This window comes from Furipterus horrens, unplaced genomic scaffold, assembly GCF_987537825.1.
Source record: "Furipterus horrens unplaced genomic scaffold, mFurHor1.1.pri manual_scaffold_17, whole genome shotgun sequence".
NCBI classification, from domain to species: Eukaryota; Metazoa; Chordata; class Mammalia; order Chiroptera; family Furipteridae; genus Furipterus; species Furipterus horrens.
In genome coordinates this window covers 104,970,779-104,986,717 of record NW_028327187.1, presented here as the reverse complement: position 1 = coordinate 104,986,717, position 15,939 = coordinate 104,970,779, and the positions used below count along the sequence as shown (strand labels likewise).

At 39.9% G+C, this 15,939-nt stretch overlaps 1 protein-coding gene across 2 annotated transcripts in view; it reads left to right on the top strand.

Annotated features, from left to right (window-relative positions):
* Window positions 1-15,939, top strand: part of PDK3 (pyruvate dehydrogenase kinase 3) — a 59,611-nt gene that overhangs the window by 16,979 nt on the left and 26,693 nt on the right. For both annotated transcript variants that reach the window (XM_090265391.1, XM_090265390.1), the window contains exons 2-5: window positions 1,667-1,808; window positions 5,762-5,833; window positions 10,236-10,420; window positions 12,421-12,510. In XM_090265391.1, coding sequence (XP_090121517.1) covers window positions 1,667-1,808; window positions 5,762-5,833; window positions 10,236-10,420; window positions 12,421-12,510 — 489 coding nt within the window. The remainder of the gene's footprint in view (window positions 1-1,666; window positions 1,809-5,761; window positions 5,834-10,235; window positions 10,421-12,420; window positions 12,511-15,939) is intronic.

The window sequence follows — 15,939 nt, the reverse complement described above, 5'->3', positions numbered from 1 at the left end:
GCAGTCAGAAATGTGGAGACGTGAAAAGGGTTGGCCTTGCTCCCATGGGCAGTGGCTAAAGTTATGAGGGACATCTCAGCTGCAAAGGTTTCCCCTGAGAAGCATGGGGTCTCAATCCCAAGCTGGGCTCCACAGCCTAGAGCACCAGAGCTGGGAAGAAGCACCCACATAACATCTGGTTGTGAAAAAGCAGTGGGGATTCTCTCTGCCAGGGAGAGACAGACATCTGCTAGCGACACAAGTACCCTCTTGAAGGGACAACACACAGAATCTTGTTCTCAGCTGCTCACCCTGGGCTCCTACAGAGGTAGGGCAGAACAGACTAGAGTCTTGTGGGGAGAGAGCTCAGGGACAGCCGCTAGGATCCCTGTGCTGAGTCCCTGTCCCACACCTCAGATATCATCTTTCTTGGGTGGAGCACTCCTGTTCACATGGCATCGGCCTGGGGGAATGCAGTAGTCCCACCCTGCCGACTCCCTGTGGCACCACCTTTATCACATTTGGAAGAATGAGGAGAGTTTGGAGGAGTGGATTGTTAGGTGAGCTGCCCTGTCTCTGTGCCTGGACCCAAGGTGGCCCATTTCCGAGCAGCCTCCAGAGAATATGGAGGGGCATGACAGCCTATCCAATGTGACGGACTTGGGAGGAAACTATAAGTATCACAGAGGACCGAAGAAGGACTGATGCTTATTGAATACTTGTTCCTTGTCAGGCTCCACATGTATCATCACAGTCTTGACAAAAACTGAAGTTTCATCCCCATTTTATATATCAAGGCAGTTGAGACCTAGAGAGATTAAGAAGCTTACCAAAGGTACCTGAACCCCAAAATGGAGGAGTTGGGGCTGGAGCACATTTCTGTCCCCAAAGCTCATGTCCTTTCTACCAGGTTTACAGCGGGCTGGGGGGATTTGGGAGAGGTTCAATCATGAACCCACTGAGGTCACATGGCAGGCAGGGAAGGGCTCAGGTTTCCACTTTCAGGTGGCCGGGTACCTTTCTCTCACCGTGTCCTAGTTAGGTAAATTTGATGCACAACCAGCACAGGGCAATCAACAGAAGACTCCCTGACCTCTGTCTTTAGAGTCATACAGTGTCTGGCCCTTTCAGACATGCCATAGTAGGTCACTCAGCTTCTGAGAGCACCTGTGACGTGGTTTGTTTGGCACATTCCGAGTCCTGTGTCTCAGTCAGAGATGGGGCCTGTGGCTGCTTCCCTGAGGGCAGAGTGATCCCCAAAGAAACACATTGGAAAAAAATCTCAGTACATAGTAGTGGATATTTGTGGAATGAATGGATCTGTTGCCTTCTGGAAACTCCTCTGAAAAGGAGTGGATTTATATATTCTCCTATTTTTGTACTTTGCAGTTTTCCCACAGGGTTTATTTGAAAACAAATTCAGATTATATCCCAGGTCACTTTTAGATTGCCACTGGTGATGCTAGGAAAAAGAAACTGCTTTCAAGGTGGCCTCTTGGAATGAATGTTCTTTTGCTATTATAATTAAATTATTTTCTTAAACTTGCTATTTCAGAGGATAAAAATTTAACTAGAGGTTGCCAGATGACTTAATTTTCTCTTCCCGACCAGTAACTGCTACCATGGGAGCATTCATCATTCTCTCTGTTAGATTGTAAATCCTGATACATTTTTCATCTCTGAATAGGGAGAGATAATGCATGCGAGAAAACATCATACATGTTTCTACGGAAGGAGCTTCCTGTGCGCCTGGCTAACACAATGAGAGAAGTTAATCTTCTGCCGGATAATTTGCTTAACCGCCCTTCGGTGGGATTGGTCCAGACTTGGTAAGTAAATAATGTGGTGTCAAAGGGGCCTTCCATGATGCTCTGAACATTTGCGTTGGGACCCTTCTCCCTAAAAGTGCATGCCCCGTATGTGTGGGAATAAGTCATGCAGGATAGTCCGGATTTCCAGGTAATTAAGATTGTTTTTGTTTTTATTTTAATTTTATTTTTTTTAAGATTTTTTTTTTTTTCATTTCTAGTGAGATGGGAAGGGAGGGATAACGGGAGAGAAGCATCCAGGCATGAAAGAAACATCAACCACTGCCCCCTGCATACCCCCAGCTGGGGACCCAGCCTGCACCCTAGGCATGTGCCGTGACCAGGAACTGAACCGGCAACCCTTTGGTTCACAGGCTGGTGCTCAGCTCAATGAGCCACACCAGCCAGGGCGAAGATTGTTTTTAACTAACAATTTAAAGTTGGCCTTGTGAAAATACTTCTAAAGTGCACGAGCCACCTTCTTGACTATGCAAATTTTATTTTTCTTCTTATAAATGTGATGGCTCATTTTTTAAAAAGGGAAAGTACGGAAAAGTAGAGAGGAATAGCAGTGCAGTGACCCATGTAGTCAGGTCTGCAATCCTTCAGGTGCATTTCGCTTTGATCAAATCTCAACCGTGCTCCTTTCGTTTTCCTTTTAAAGACATTCCTTGAAGTCAGTACTTCTTTCAGAACAAATTAAGCCATTTAAAGGGACCTCAGATTAGAAAAATATCAGTACCTGCTATGCTGCATTTGCCCTGTGAAAGTTATGAAAAATCTTAAGTATAACTTAAAGTTCAATCAGGTATAGATAGCTCTGATGCTTAAAGCATGTATTATTTAATTGAGGAAGTTGAGTTTGTGAATAAAGTACCAACTAGGCAAGTAGGGTGAGGTTGGCGAGTGGTAAGATGGAAGAGAGTTGGAGGATTATCCGAAAGAGATTTGCATATATTGAAGAAACATTTGCAGTCCTCCTCTGTGTTATAAAAGGAAGGTGGAAGGCACTGGAGAAGGCTGGAGGAGTTTGGGAGGCCAGATGCAAAAAGTGCTCTCAAGCCAGGACGGAGGCCACGCTGTGGGAGCCTGGCGGTGCAGAATAGTGCCAGCTGCGGTTGTGCACTGCCCCTTGATGGGTGGCTGGAAATGGCAGGGACAGGGAGAGCGTTTTAGGGGAAGGGAATGATGTGGACAGCTAGAAGGAGGATGGAACTATGAATTAACTTGCATTTAGAGGGTCAGTGGAGACCAGGCTACTGAAAGAGAATGGCCATTCAGTAGTCATTCCTCAGTAATACAGAGATGGCCAAAAGTAGGTTTATAGTTGTTGGCATGAAAAATAATACAATAATTAATAAACAATAATACAAGAGTAAACTGTTCTGCATAATCACAACTGTAAACCTACTTTTGCCCAACCCTGTATGTTTTATAATACATTCTTAGGGCTCAGAACGAATTGCTTGACGCTATCTCTGTTGGGTGGCCTTAGAGGCACAGTATACAGTCCCTGTCCTAGACAGACAGCAGCTCCTCACTGTGGGAGGCAAAGGGGTCCTCAGAGACCCAGGAGAGATGGTGATCATGACTTTGATCTCATAGTCAGTTGCTTTCTACCCTAAGCTCATAACTTATTTCAGAAGGAGCAGCAAGTACTTGTTTACATGAGACTTTATTGCTTCAAGGCCACAATTAGAGATTTCCCAAAGAAAGTATATCAGTGCTGTTGCAGGCGTCTGTGGTAGGGGCTCTAGGCAGCCTAGATGAATTTCAAGTCCCCCAGTCCTGGTGGCAGTGACAGTCAAACATTTACTATCACTTATGTAAAAGTTACTCCAGGGGCTTCAAAGGGAATTGCTGGCAAAATATAGACTCAAATGACTGTCAACTTTTATTGTGTGTCCTCACCATTCCTCTTCCTTGGCCATTCCAAGCACACACATGTCATTTCTTCCTTTTCTTTTCTTGAGCATTCAATTTTGAAATAATTTCCTGCTTAACAGAAGGGTTTGTAGGACTAGTGGCAAGAATTCCCATTACGAGCCCTCACCCAGATTCATTGATCATTGACAGTTGGCAACATTTGTTCTATCATTTTCATTCATATTCTGTGTGTGTGTGTGTGTGTGTGTGTGTGTGGTTCACTATATTATACCACACACACACACATACATAGTACACACACACATGTTATTTATTCTCCGAACCACTGCATTAATGGTAGGCATAGTGACTCTTTACCCCTAAGTAACTTAGTAGAATAAGTTACTTAGAATAACTCTTAGAAAACCACAGTATGATCATCAAATTTGAGAACTGAACACTGATCCAGTAGTTTTCTAATATGTAGAACTTGTTCTCATTTAATTAATTATCCTAATATCTAATAGTATTCTTTTTTTGTTGTTGAGCCTCCCCACCCCCCAATTTAGGAACCTAGTGCAGGGTCATGCATTGTGTTTTGTCATCATTTCTTTTCCCTCTTAAAAGTGGTTTGACCTGATGATTGTAGCAATATCTAATCCATAGCCTTATCTGCCCAGAGACTTAAAAAATACAGCCGGAGATGAACATACTTTAGTATTATGCCTTGTCACAAAGTTTAAGTGAGGCTGATTAACAAAACGTCATTTCTGTCTATTTATGTGCTTAACAGTCATTTTTAATTGCTTAAGTACCTTCATCCTTTATCAGAGCTGGCTCACAGGATTAGTGTAGTTTTTTGTTAGAAATAATTAGAATAATAAGAGAATTCTTTCGGGACATGTTAAGACCCAAAGCAGAGATCACACACCTCTGAGTAATTGTAGTCTCTGAATCCCCACCGGATCCAGCAGGTCCTATTTAGATGTAGCGGCTACAGTGATGTGCCTCTCTGAATCCCATTTTTCTGTGTTCTCTAGGTCTTTATGTGGGACACATTATTTCTTATACTGGCCCTGATTGAGATATGGAGCTGTTCTTAATCCCGAAGCTGTTTCTGAGGGTTTAAGAGAGTATAACTCTGAGAAGCAGCCTTCTTTATTTCTAGTTTCTAAGGTCGTAGCACACACTTCAGTATCACACATGTGATTCTTACAATTTATATGTACTTTTTGGGGTAATATAACTGTAGACTTGGTGTGTCCGTTAAGATACGTTGTACCCTGGCTGCTGTGGCTCAGTGGATTGAGCATCGGTCTGCGAGCCAAGTGTCGCTGGTTTGATTCCCAGTCAGGGCACATGACTAGGTTGCACGTCAGGTCCCCAATTGGGGGCGCGAGTGAGAGGCAACCACACAGTGATGTTTCTCTCCCTCTCTTTCTCCTTTCCCCTCTCTCTAAAAATAAACAAACAAATAAACAAATAAATTATTTAAAAAAAAGATACGTTGTAAGTAGCAGAAAATACTACTAAACCTGGCTTAAACACTTGATTGCCTTGTGTAACTATAAGATCCAACAATAGGATGAGCTTTCAGTGATGATTTGATTCAGAGATTTGTGAGCTTATCAAGGTCCTGCTTTCCATGGTGTTGGCTTCATTTTCCGGCTGGATTTCCTCCTGGTGACAGAAGAGCTGCAGCAGTTCCAGGTTTCACATCCACACAGCAAGCTGTACACAAGCAGAGCAAGTTGATTTCTCCCCCAGAGACCTCGACCAACTCTTCTTTCTTATTGCACCGGTCTGAATTGAGACACTGTGCCCATTCCCGAGCCAATCCCTGTGTCCAGGAATATGCGACTCAGTCACAGGCTTAGACCCGGGTCGTCAGACCAATGAGGAATTAGTGACAGGAGAAGTAGGATTACCCAGAGAAAAGGCAGGACACCCAGGAGCTTGGGTGGCCTCGGCTTCTCCTGAAGCACTTGGGCTGCATGGAAGTAGGGGAGGCGATGTTACCTGAGTGAAAATTTGGGGTACTCTAAGGAAGAGGGAAAGGGGAAATGGGTGTTTGGTAGGTAGTTAACACAGTAACTCTTCTTTTTCAGGTATATGCAGAGCTTCCTTGAACTTCTGGAGTATGAAAACAAGAGCCCTGAGGATCCAAAGGTGTTGGATAAGTAAGTATGGTACTGGACTCACCTGAAAGTAAAAAGATCTAGGTAAAAAGTGGTTTGGTGAGTGGAGCTCATGTTAGTAAGAAACAAAACGTATGATTTGGACGAAAGCATTAGGTTTCTTCATGGGTAACGACTCAACATTGCACTTTTAAAAAAAATTGAGTTAAGGATTTAACAATGCAAAATAAATAATGACACTTAAATTATGGTTTGTGATCTAATTCTTTTAATTCAATTTATTGGGGTGACATCGTTTAATAAAATTATATGGGCTTCAAGTGTATACTTCTATAATGTAGCATCTGTATAGTCCATTGTGTGCTCACCACACAAAGCCACGTCTCCTTCCCTTACCATATACTGACCCCCTTGACCCATTACCACCTCCCCCACCCCTGTTCTCTCTGGTAACCATCCTACTGTCGTCTGTGTCTGTGAGTTTTTGTTTGTTTGTTTGTTTTTGTTTGTTCATTTGTTGATTTCAGTTTTATATCCCACATAGGAGTGGCATCATATGGTTCTTGACTTTTTCCATCTGCCTTATTTGCCTTAGCATGCTGTGATCTAGTAATTCTCAATACTTTTTTGCTCACGGGGAACTGGTGCGGGCCCTCACTCTAAATGTTGCAGTAGATGTTCCACCTAGTGGTCGTTTTAAGAATGCAGTGGTTTCTGTATATGCACGAATCTATACTCAGTCCTTCACAGTATTTTTTTAAACATTCACTTACTTAGACTTACAAATTCTTTACTTTTACAGCTTAAAACCATCCAGATACAAATTGCGTACAGCTAACTAACTAGGCTATTTGTGTGAGTGAAGACATTTTTTATCTTTTTATTGCATTATGACACCTCTTAAAATATTCATGTAGTCTGTTTAAAATTAGTGATCCTGACCACTGATGAAGTTCTTGCATTATGTATTGTTACCTTAAATCTGAGTTGGTGACATTTTGCAGAGACATTTACTTAAGGTATTAATTACATCAGTCATTGGGACCTACTTTACATCAAAAACAAATACTGCTTCTTGGTTATAGTAATTAACTACCACAGACAGTTCAAAATTTTACATGAGTTAGATTCACAAACTGTAGTCTGCTGTTACATATAGATTAAATGGTTTAATAATGTGTGATGCAGGAGACATGTTTGAAATTATTCACTAAAAGCTTTTAAAACTTTTTTAAGTGATCCTGGAATGTATATAAATGCTTTAATTACCTTTTGCAAAGGGTTTTCACATATGACAGTCTAACCTCTGTCATCTCACCCCTGGATCCACCAGTACTCTGGCAGCTGACTGTTCTTTACAAATCGTTCTTACAGTGAATCTGTTATTCTTGCTTGCTCTTCCTTGTTCATCTGTTGAGGAAGGACCAATGAAAAGCTGAAATCTTTTCCTCTAAGACCAGGACCCAGACAAGGATGTCCCCTCTTGCCCCTTCTCTTCAACATAAGGACTGGAAGTCCTTCATTTATTTCTCTATTGCCTTCTGATTGATTGGTGAGAGCTCTCCGAGTTCTTGATTTGCTCAGTACCCATTCCTTCCACTCTACCAATAAGCTATTAAATAACCTTTTCAGCCCCTTACGGTTAAAAACTTTTTAATGCGATATTACATTTGAACTCAGAAAAACAGTAATGGTTTTACTTCAGAGAAGGAGAAGAGAGTGTGTTTTTTCTATGACAATCTGAATTCTGTTGCTGCTATTATGCATGAAGACTGCTACATTCTCAAGCTGATGGCAAATATTTCTTTTTTTTCATTTTCATTGAACCAGAAAACATGAACCTTAGCTCTGAGTGGATGCTTTTTCCCCCAAGAGAAATTAACTATCCTTTTCACATTACTTTCTTCCTTCCTGGTTCATATACACATGCATATGGTGGGCCTATTGTGTTGAGGATTTTCTTTCTAAGTAGAAACCTGGTCCACACAACTACGAGACTGAACAGCTTAAATACAGGTGTTCCATAAAAAAGTAAACCTAGAGAAACACCACGTTATCTGAGACCTTAGATCAAGACATTTAACCCAAACCTTTCAATTCACAGACAAGGACCCTGAGGTCACAGGTGGAAGGTGACTTGCCCAAGATCATAACATCAGTTAGTAGCAGAGCTGGCTCTGGAAATCACAGTTCCATTGTGGTTCTTTACAATGTACCATACTGCCCGAACTGCTGGTTTGAGCCATGAGTAGGCAGGTCAAGTTCAGATATAAATTAGAATATAAAGGGGAAAATAATCTTGACCTGTTATATATTTCCCTAGGTAGTTTGTGTAATGAATCTGTGGAATGTGGAAGGGAGGCATTGGGTTAGGCCCACATGCAGCGTTTTCCTTACTATTAGCTCTTGCTGTTATTTTTGGTTTTGAAATGAAATGAATCAAATCCAGAAGCTTTGTTTTCTCAGAAGTCATTAGCAAGTAATGGTTTGTTTGGCTGGTATCCTAAAAATTAGGACTGAACTCTCTCCAGCTTCAAATTTTGGGATCTAGGTTTGTGGAAGTATGTGATACTGAATTTTTGCTGTGTGGGTTCCCAGAGTCCTGTCTGTTTCTGGACAGGTTGTCAGTGTGATGCAATTTATGGACATCAGCCTGCTTTATAAACTGCCAAGTGCTGCAGCCAGTGTGTGCAAGATTATGATGATAATAGCTCTCAGTGAGTTTCCGTAACTTGCCCAGGTTCATGCAGCTGGTTAGTTAGCATAGTTGGGATTTTACAAGCCCGGGGCTCGTGGCGAAGGAAGAAGTGAAGGTGAGTCATTTTTACTCATAGTAGTGGCCTTTTCATTCAGTGAGAGGTTAGATAGAAATCACAGGGAGGGAAATCATTTAAGTGACGTGAAAGTAGCTTAGAGGACAAGCACATTTATATAAGCCCCCGAAGATTGGGGAAGTAGCCAGAGAATTGAACTGTGGCGGCAAGTCTCCTTTCTTCAGATAAGTGAAGGCACTTCTCTACCAGAATGAATTATTTCACTTTAGTGCTATTTTATTTATATATATGTTGGAAAGAGCATTATATAAAGGACAAATTGCCCATTATAACATTTCTTGTGAATGATTATGACCTCCTAATTTCAGAGTTGATTTATTCACCTTTGCTGTCTTTGTATGCATCTGTTACAGACATAGTTCATCATTGGGAAAAATAAGACTACTCAGATAAGTAAAAAGAAAGTCACTCTACATTTCCACTGCCAGGGGGCAACCACTGTTAACATTTCCTTCCATCCCTCATCTTAACTAGGCATACATATTTCTATAAGTATAGAATACTTTTTACAAAAATAACCATGTCAGCATTACAGATCTACACCATCATTCATTGTTTCATAATGGTTCATCTACAGGTAAGCCATGGGATTTGAACTCTTTATCTTTGGGTTTTAGAATCGTTTGGATTTTTTTTTTTTTTTTTTTGTGACTATGAACAGTGCTGTGAAGAACAGCTCTTAAAAAAAACAGCTGTTGCACTGTTTTAATTTGCTTTTCTTTTATTATTTGTGAAGGTGACGTTTTTGGCATTTGCATTTCCTCTGGTAAATTTCCCTTTGACACCAGATTCCTTGCCTAGTTTTCCGTTAAGATGCTCATCCTTTTATTAAGGATAGTAACTCTTGCAAATAGACTTTTCCCAGTCCCCCCCCCCCTTTTTTTTGACAGAGTTGCTGAAATTCTACCTAGTCATATAATTTGTTTTTTCATGGTTTCTGCCTTTGGTAGTAAGCTTAGAACAGCCTTCCTTACTCTAAGGTTATATACTTACCTGATTTTCTTCTCTTTTTTCTGTGATTTTGCCCTTTTGCATTTAAATTTCTTAACCCACTTTTTGGCTTAACACTTGAAATTCGGGTGTGACTTAAATTGTTAGCCAGCTGCCCCAACTAATTTGATTATTTCCCTACTGACTTGCAGTGTCGCTTTATTGATATGCTCAATTTTTATACACACATGCTTACCCTTGGTCCTGCTTCTGAGCTTTTTATTTGGTTCCATTGATATGTCTTCCTCTTCTTAGTTACTTACCATCCTTAATATATTTTTCCTCTGCATTTTTACAGTAATATACTGTAATCCTTCAATAGGTGTGTTTTAATTGCCTTATTCTATGTACATTTCATTATTATATTTTACTGCTGTGAGAAATATATTTCAAAATTTTACTCTCCAGAAGTTTCACATTATTTATTCATGGAAGCTATTGCTTTCAGAACCGGTAATCATTGGAAAAAAATTTTGGATCGTCCTCATGTTGTCAGAAGAAATAATATGCTTTGCAATTATTTATTCAGCAAATATTTATAGAACCTGTATTATATCTAATCACTTATCCAGTAAGTCAGTGGATTCCTTAAAAAGGTATTTTGTTTCCCTCCCACACAGCTTTCTACAAGTTCTGGTTAAAGTCAGAAACAGACACAATGATGTGGTCCCTACAATGGCACAAGGAGTGATTGAATACAAGGAGAAGTTTGGGTTTGATCCGTTCATTAGCAGTAACATACAATATTTTCTGGATCGCTTCTATACCAACCGCATCTCCTTCCGCATGCTTATTAACCAGCACAGTAAGTTGGGGTTTTGGTCCAGTTTGGAGGTGGTAACCAGAGTGATTTCTTCGAAATGTTTTCCTGTTATGGATCTACATTTCTGTCTGCAGAAATTTCATTCCTAGTTCTTTTTTTTCTAAGTAAATCCTGTCTATTAAAAAGCTGGTCATTAGTATTCTTTGTTGAAAGAAATCTGTGTAAGTTTTTTTTGATTTTCCTCTTGGAGATCTGGCCACTGTCTGCCTTTAAGCCTCTGCTGTTACATTTCTGGTGGAGGTGAAGGTCCAGCTTTAATGGCAGCTGCATTCGCCTCAGAATACTTTCATGTGTCTCTGAGAGAATGTTCTAGTCTTTATCCAGGATGTTAGGTAGTTTCCTTACGGGAATATTGAATTGGCATATTGACAATACGAGCAATTGATCTTTTATGTCACAGTGATCAGTGAAATCAGATTAGGTGAATTGTCAAACCATAATCTTGTCTTGAGAATTTTAGTCCACGGTCCAGGCTGATAAGCAGATAAGAAAAAACAACAACAACTAAAATTCTCACCACAAAAAATTTTTTTGCTTTATTTTCAGCATTGTCTCTTTGTCCAATTTTATAATTCTTCTGAAAAAGCATCCACATGTGTAGAGTCTAAATCATTCTCTTTGCTGAATCAGAAAATGAACAATGCATCTTTATTTTACTGATTTTATTTATCTGGGTAAATGAATGTTATACAACTATTAAATGTGTGTTGGTCCTAAATATACATCTTTTAAAAATAGAAATGTATGCTGTACACCTAAAACTAATAAAATATCGATTGTCAACTGTAATTGAAAATAAATCCCGTTAGTTAAAAGCAAAATGTATAACTCTTCGAAACTGTAATCAAAGCATATCACGCCGATGATGTGGGAATAAAGATTATTTTTTAAAAAAAGAAATGTATGACAATTTACAGGAAATTTGAAGGAAAAAAAGAGAACCTAAATACTATTTAACTAAATTACTTAGATAACAGTTTCTTCCTCTCTAACTATGTGTGTCTGCATATATATGTACATGTTTTTAGAGTATTGATTAAGATGTCACTTCTGGTTTTCCTTCACTTAATCAGTTGGAATTTTATGTATTGGCCTAGTGCCCATATTCTTCATTCTTTATAATTTAAAATCTCCCCTATTTTATTTAAGTATTCTCCTTTTGTGAAATCAAAGTTATTTCCAATTTTGTTTGATTAAAACATAGTACACCCAAAAATACATACATATATATATATATATATATATATATATATATATATATATATATATATATATATGCACCTATAAACACTTGAATTCAGATTACTTTTTCCTTTGGGGCTCCTTTAGGCTTTTGTTCTCAAGTAACAGTTTGCTAATCTTTGGTATTTGGGAGCATTTGTACTCTATAAAATGCTTGAACAACTATCATTTGTGTATACTACACGGAACAATAATCTCCACGTTGGAGGCAGTTGAAATGTTCACAGAGAAGACATTTTGCAAGTCTGGCCTAATGGTACAGGCTGTATTTTCTAACTATTTAGTAAATGTTGGATTAGATGTCTGCAGTAGTACTGAAAAGGTGGGTAAACTTGGCCAAGGATGAAAGGAAGTTATTTCATCCATTTCACATTGGGGAGAAAGGGTTGGACACCTGGCATGTGTCACTGCTTTAGGACCTGCTAAGTGCAAGTGGCAGATCTTAAAGCACATCCTTTCTCCTTTGTTGTCCCATAATTGTATATCCAGGGTCGACTAAAGTAGTTTTACAGTTGATTGTGTGGAAAATAACACAATAATAAACATTAATACAAGAATAAACCGTGTTTCATGTACTCACAATTGTGAACCTACATTTGTCCCACTCTGTATTCTATTACTTTAAGTCACTGGATGCTAAAATGGTTCTTACAAATATGAGAATCCTGTATATTTCTCTGCTTGACCATTCCCAGCTTGCTTTGTTTATAATCTCTCCCTTCCATTTTGTGTTTGTTTAGCACTTCTTTTTGGTGGTGACACTAATCCTGCTCATCCTAAACACATCGGAAGTATTGATCCCACCTGCAATGTGGCTGATGTTGTGAAAGGTAAGGAGGCCATTATAATGTTAACGGTTGTAGTTCAAATAGGATTGTGGTCTAATCAGGGTAGCTAAGTTGTTTGCTGAGTCCTTAGGCAGCCCTGGGCTCAAGCTACTTAATCCAAATAGGAAATGTTCTTTCCAGGCAGTTCAGGGAAAAGATGCATAATTTGTAATGCGAGTTTCTACTTCATTGACTAGGGTTTTACTTGTAGTTCTGTCTTAAACCATAAACATTTGTCAGCTTAAGTACCATTCTAAGTTTTAATCGCCACCACTATCTGAACATTTTAGAGAATGCTTGTTATAAAATTTTGCTGAATTCACGTGTTTGTAAAATTTAAGCAGCTTTCTGATGTGCACCCTGGGCTTTAGAACCTACACGGCATGTGTGCTTCATGGGGTTACTGACATTGAGCTAGACACTGTCCCAGTGCCTTTGGGGTAGAACAGAGCCCTAGAGCCGTAAGTCTGTAGTACCTGGGCTCTTTGAACTGCAGTTTCCTCATTATTCATTTAGGATAGATGCTAGCTCCAGAAAACCTTTCTGGTTGTAAGTAGTCCACAAGGTTTCTGGACCTCTTCTTCTTGTTCACCTTTCTTCAATATTATGGTTACTCTGTGCAGCCTCAGATCCCTAAACTGCCCCTTCCCAAGTTTACTTGTATATCTCCTATCGTGGCCCTCCTCTTCCTCCTCTAAACACACACTTACCAGTTTTCATGACCACAGATCCTCGTCTTTGTTAAGGATCTTTATTGCTCTTAGTTTTTCCGAACTGTATAACTAAATCAGTAGGAGGCATAAGAGGGCCTTGTCTCATTGTAAAGCCCTCAAGCAGAGTGACCTTTGCTGCCAGAGTTGAAGGGCCATAGTTAAGGAAAATCTGTTGCTATTTGTTTACTCTGAACATTCATTTTTTAATTTTTTCTTTTAATCTTCACCTGAGGCTATTTTTTATTATTGATTTTAGAGAGAGAGGAAAGAAGGGAGAGAAGGAGATAGAGAAAGAGAGAAAGAGGGAGATTGATCACTTGCCTCCCATATGTACCTTGACCTGGGATTGAACCTAGGTATGTGTCCTGACCAGGGATCGAGCCCACAACCGCTTTTGGTTTATGAGATGATGCCCAAACCACGGAGCAACCCGGCCAGGGCTACTGTGGACATTTTTAAACCCAGGGAAGACAACCCAGGCCTAGGGACTTTCATTCAGCCTGGACTTGCCAAGCTGTCCTGGCCTCTGTTTAATTAGGAAACATTTTCTCAAATTATTTCAGTTATAAGGTGAATAGGCCCAGCCTCAGCTACCTGAGAATCCTATACGTTGCTCTGTTACGAGATAACCCTGTCGTTGATCATGACTTCTGTAGGCCCCCACTGAGGGAGGGAAGCAGGATTGGTTTTGTCATACCTACATGTTCATTAGACCCTAGCCCAATGGCTGTTATGAATCAGAAAGCTGGGCTCAGATCGTTGACTGCCCTTAGAAAAAAAGACAACATTCATAATGCAAAAGTACATTATTATATACTGCATGTGTGCCTTTTCTCCTGAACTGGGAGCAATTTGAGGTCAGGGTTTATGTCTTAAAGTTGTGTTATAATTACTGTAGGACTTAGTATATGCCTGTTAGATGGTCAGTAACTCTTCCTTGGTTTGATAAATTTGAAATCTTCTGATAATTTACTATACAATTCACCCATTTAAAGCGTACAAGTCAGTGCTTCCTAGAATATTCAGAGCTGTGCAGCCAGTGGCGCAATCCAATTTTAGAACATTTTCATCACCCCAAAAAGAAACCCCCATCCATACCCATTAGCCTCACTCCCCACTATCCCTCTTCCCAGCACTAGGAAACCAGTAATCTACTCTCTGTATCTGTAGATTTTCCTATTCTGGACATTCAATATGAATGGAATAATCCAATATGTGGTCTCTTATGTCTGGCTTCTTTCACTTAGCATATGTTTTCAAGGATCATCCATGTTTTTTCATGCATTAGTACTTCATTCTTTTTTATGCCTGAATGATATTCCATTGAATGGATAGACCACATTTTATTTATTCCTCGGCTGATGGACATTTGGGTTTGCTGGGCAACTTCGGACGTGTTACGTAACTTCTTTGGGCCTCAGTTTCTTCATTTATAAAACAGTACTATGTTATAGGGGGAAATGAATTATATATGTAGCTCTTCTAAAGTAGTTCTAGGACCCAGTCAGGGCCGTAGACAAGTTTACTAGCAGTAGCCCTTGGCCATCATACGAATTGTGTGGCTTCTCATTTATACCACTGATTATAAAATAGATTGGTGCCTTTACTTTTGTTTCTGGCATAAAATATACAATATTTTCAGAGTCATTTAGGACATATATAAGACAATTGGATATTTGACATTCAGGACATACTGTCCATTTTTTAGGTGTGATATTGGTTATTGTGGTTATGTTTTTTTTAAAAGAAGTCCTAGCTCTGAGAGAGGTATTTTGAAATACTACACATGATATAAAATGACATGTGAGATTGACTTTAAATTACACAGAGGCAGGAACAGTGTCAGTATTTGGCATGTGTTGAAAACTGTTGAAGCTGGTAATGGGTACATGAGAATTCATTATTCTGCGCGCTGTCCTTTTGCATATGTTTGCAACTCTTCATAATAAAGTTGTGAAAACCTACTCTTTTTATTGTCTCACGGTTTCTTGAGAAATAGTCTTTTGCTCATTTTTAGAGCAATTTTACCCATGAGTCAGCACAACTAGGTAGGTGACAGTGGGTTCTAAGCAACTGTTAACCCTCCCATAGAGCAGAGGGATGAGTAGTGCTAAAGTGAGTCAGAGGCATTGGAGAGGGCGAGGAGGAACCTGCTTCAGCTTGACTCTCAAGGAGAAAAGAATCTTGTTTTGCAGAACTTAATGTCTGTACCACTCTTATTGGACTTGGTACCTATTCCCTGGCCTTGGCATGAGCTGTACTTAAAAAAAAATTCTTTTCTTGATTCCAGAAAGAGGAGAAGGGGGGTGGGGGAGAAAGAGAGGAAGAGAAACATCAATGTGAGAGAAAGACATCGATTGGTTGCCTCTCACATGCTCCCAGCTGGGGACTGAGCCAGCAACTCAGGCATGTGCCCTGACTGGGAATTGCACCTGTGACCTTTCACTTTGCGGGACAGCGCCCAACCCACTAAGCCACACTGGTCAGGGCCATGTGCTGTACTTCTGTTGATCTCTCTAACCAGGGAGTAAAGTTCCAAAGGTTTGGAATTACTCTTACCCACGTTTACATCACTCATCTGAGGGACAACAATTTTGTACCAACAAGTAGCTGAGGATCATGTGCAAAACAGTTCGATGAATATTTCAAAGAAAGAAACTGAAAGTTTATGCCCACTGTCTGCCTCACAGCTTCCTGCTTTCTTTGTCCTTTGTAGTCA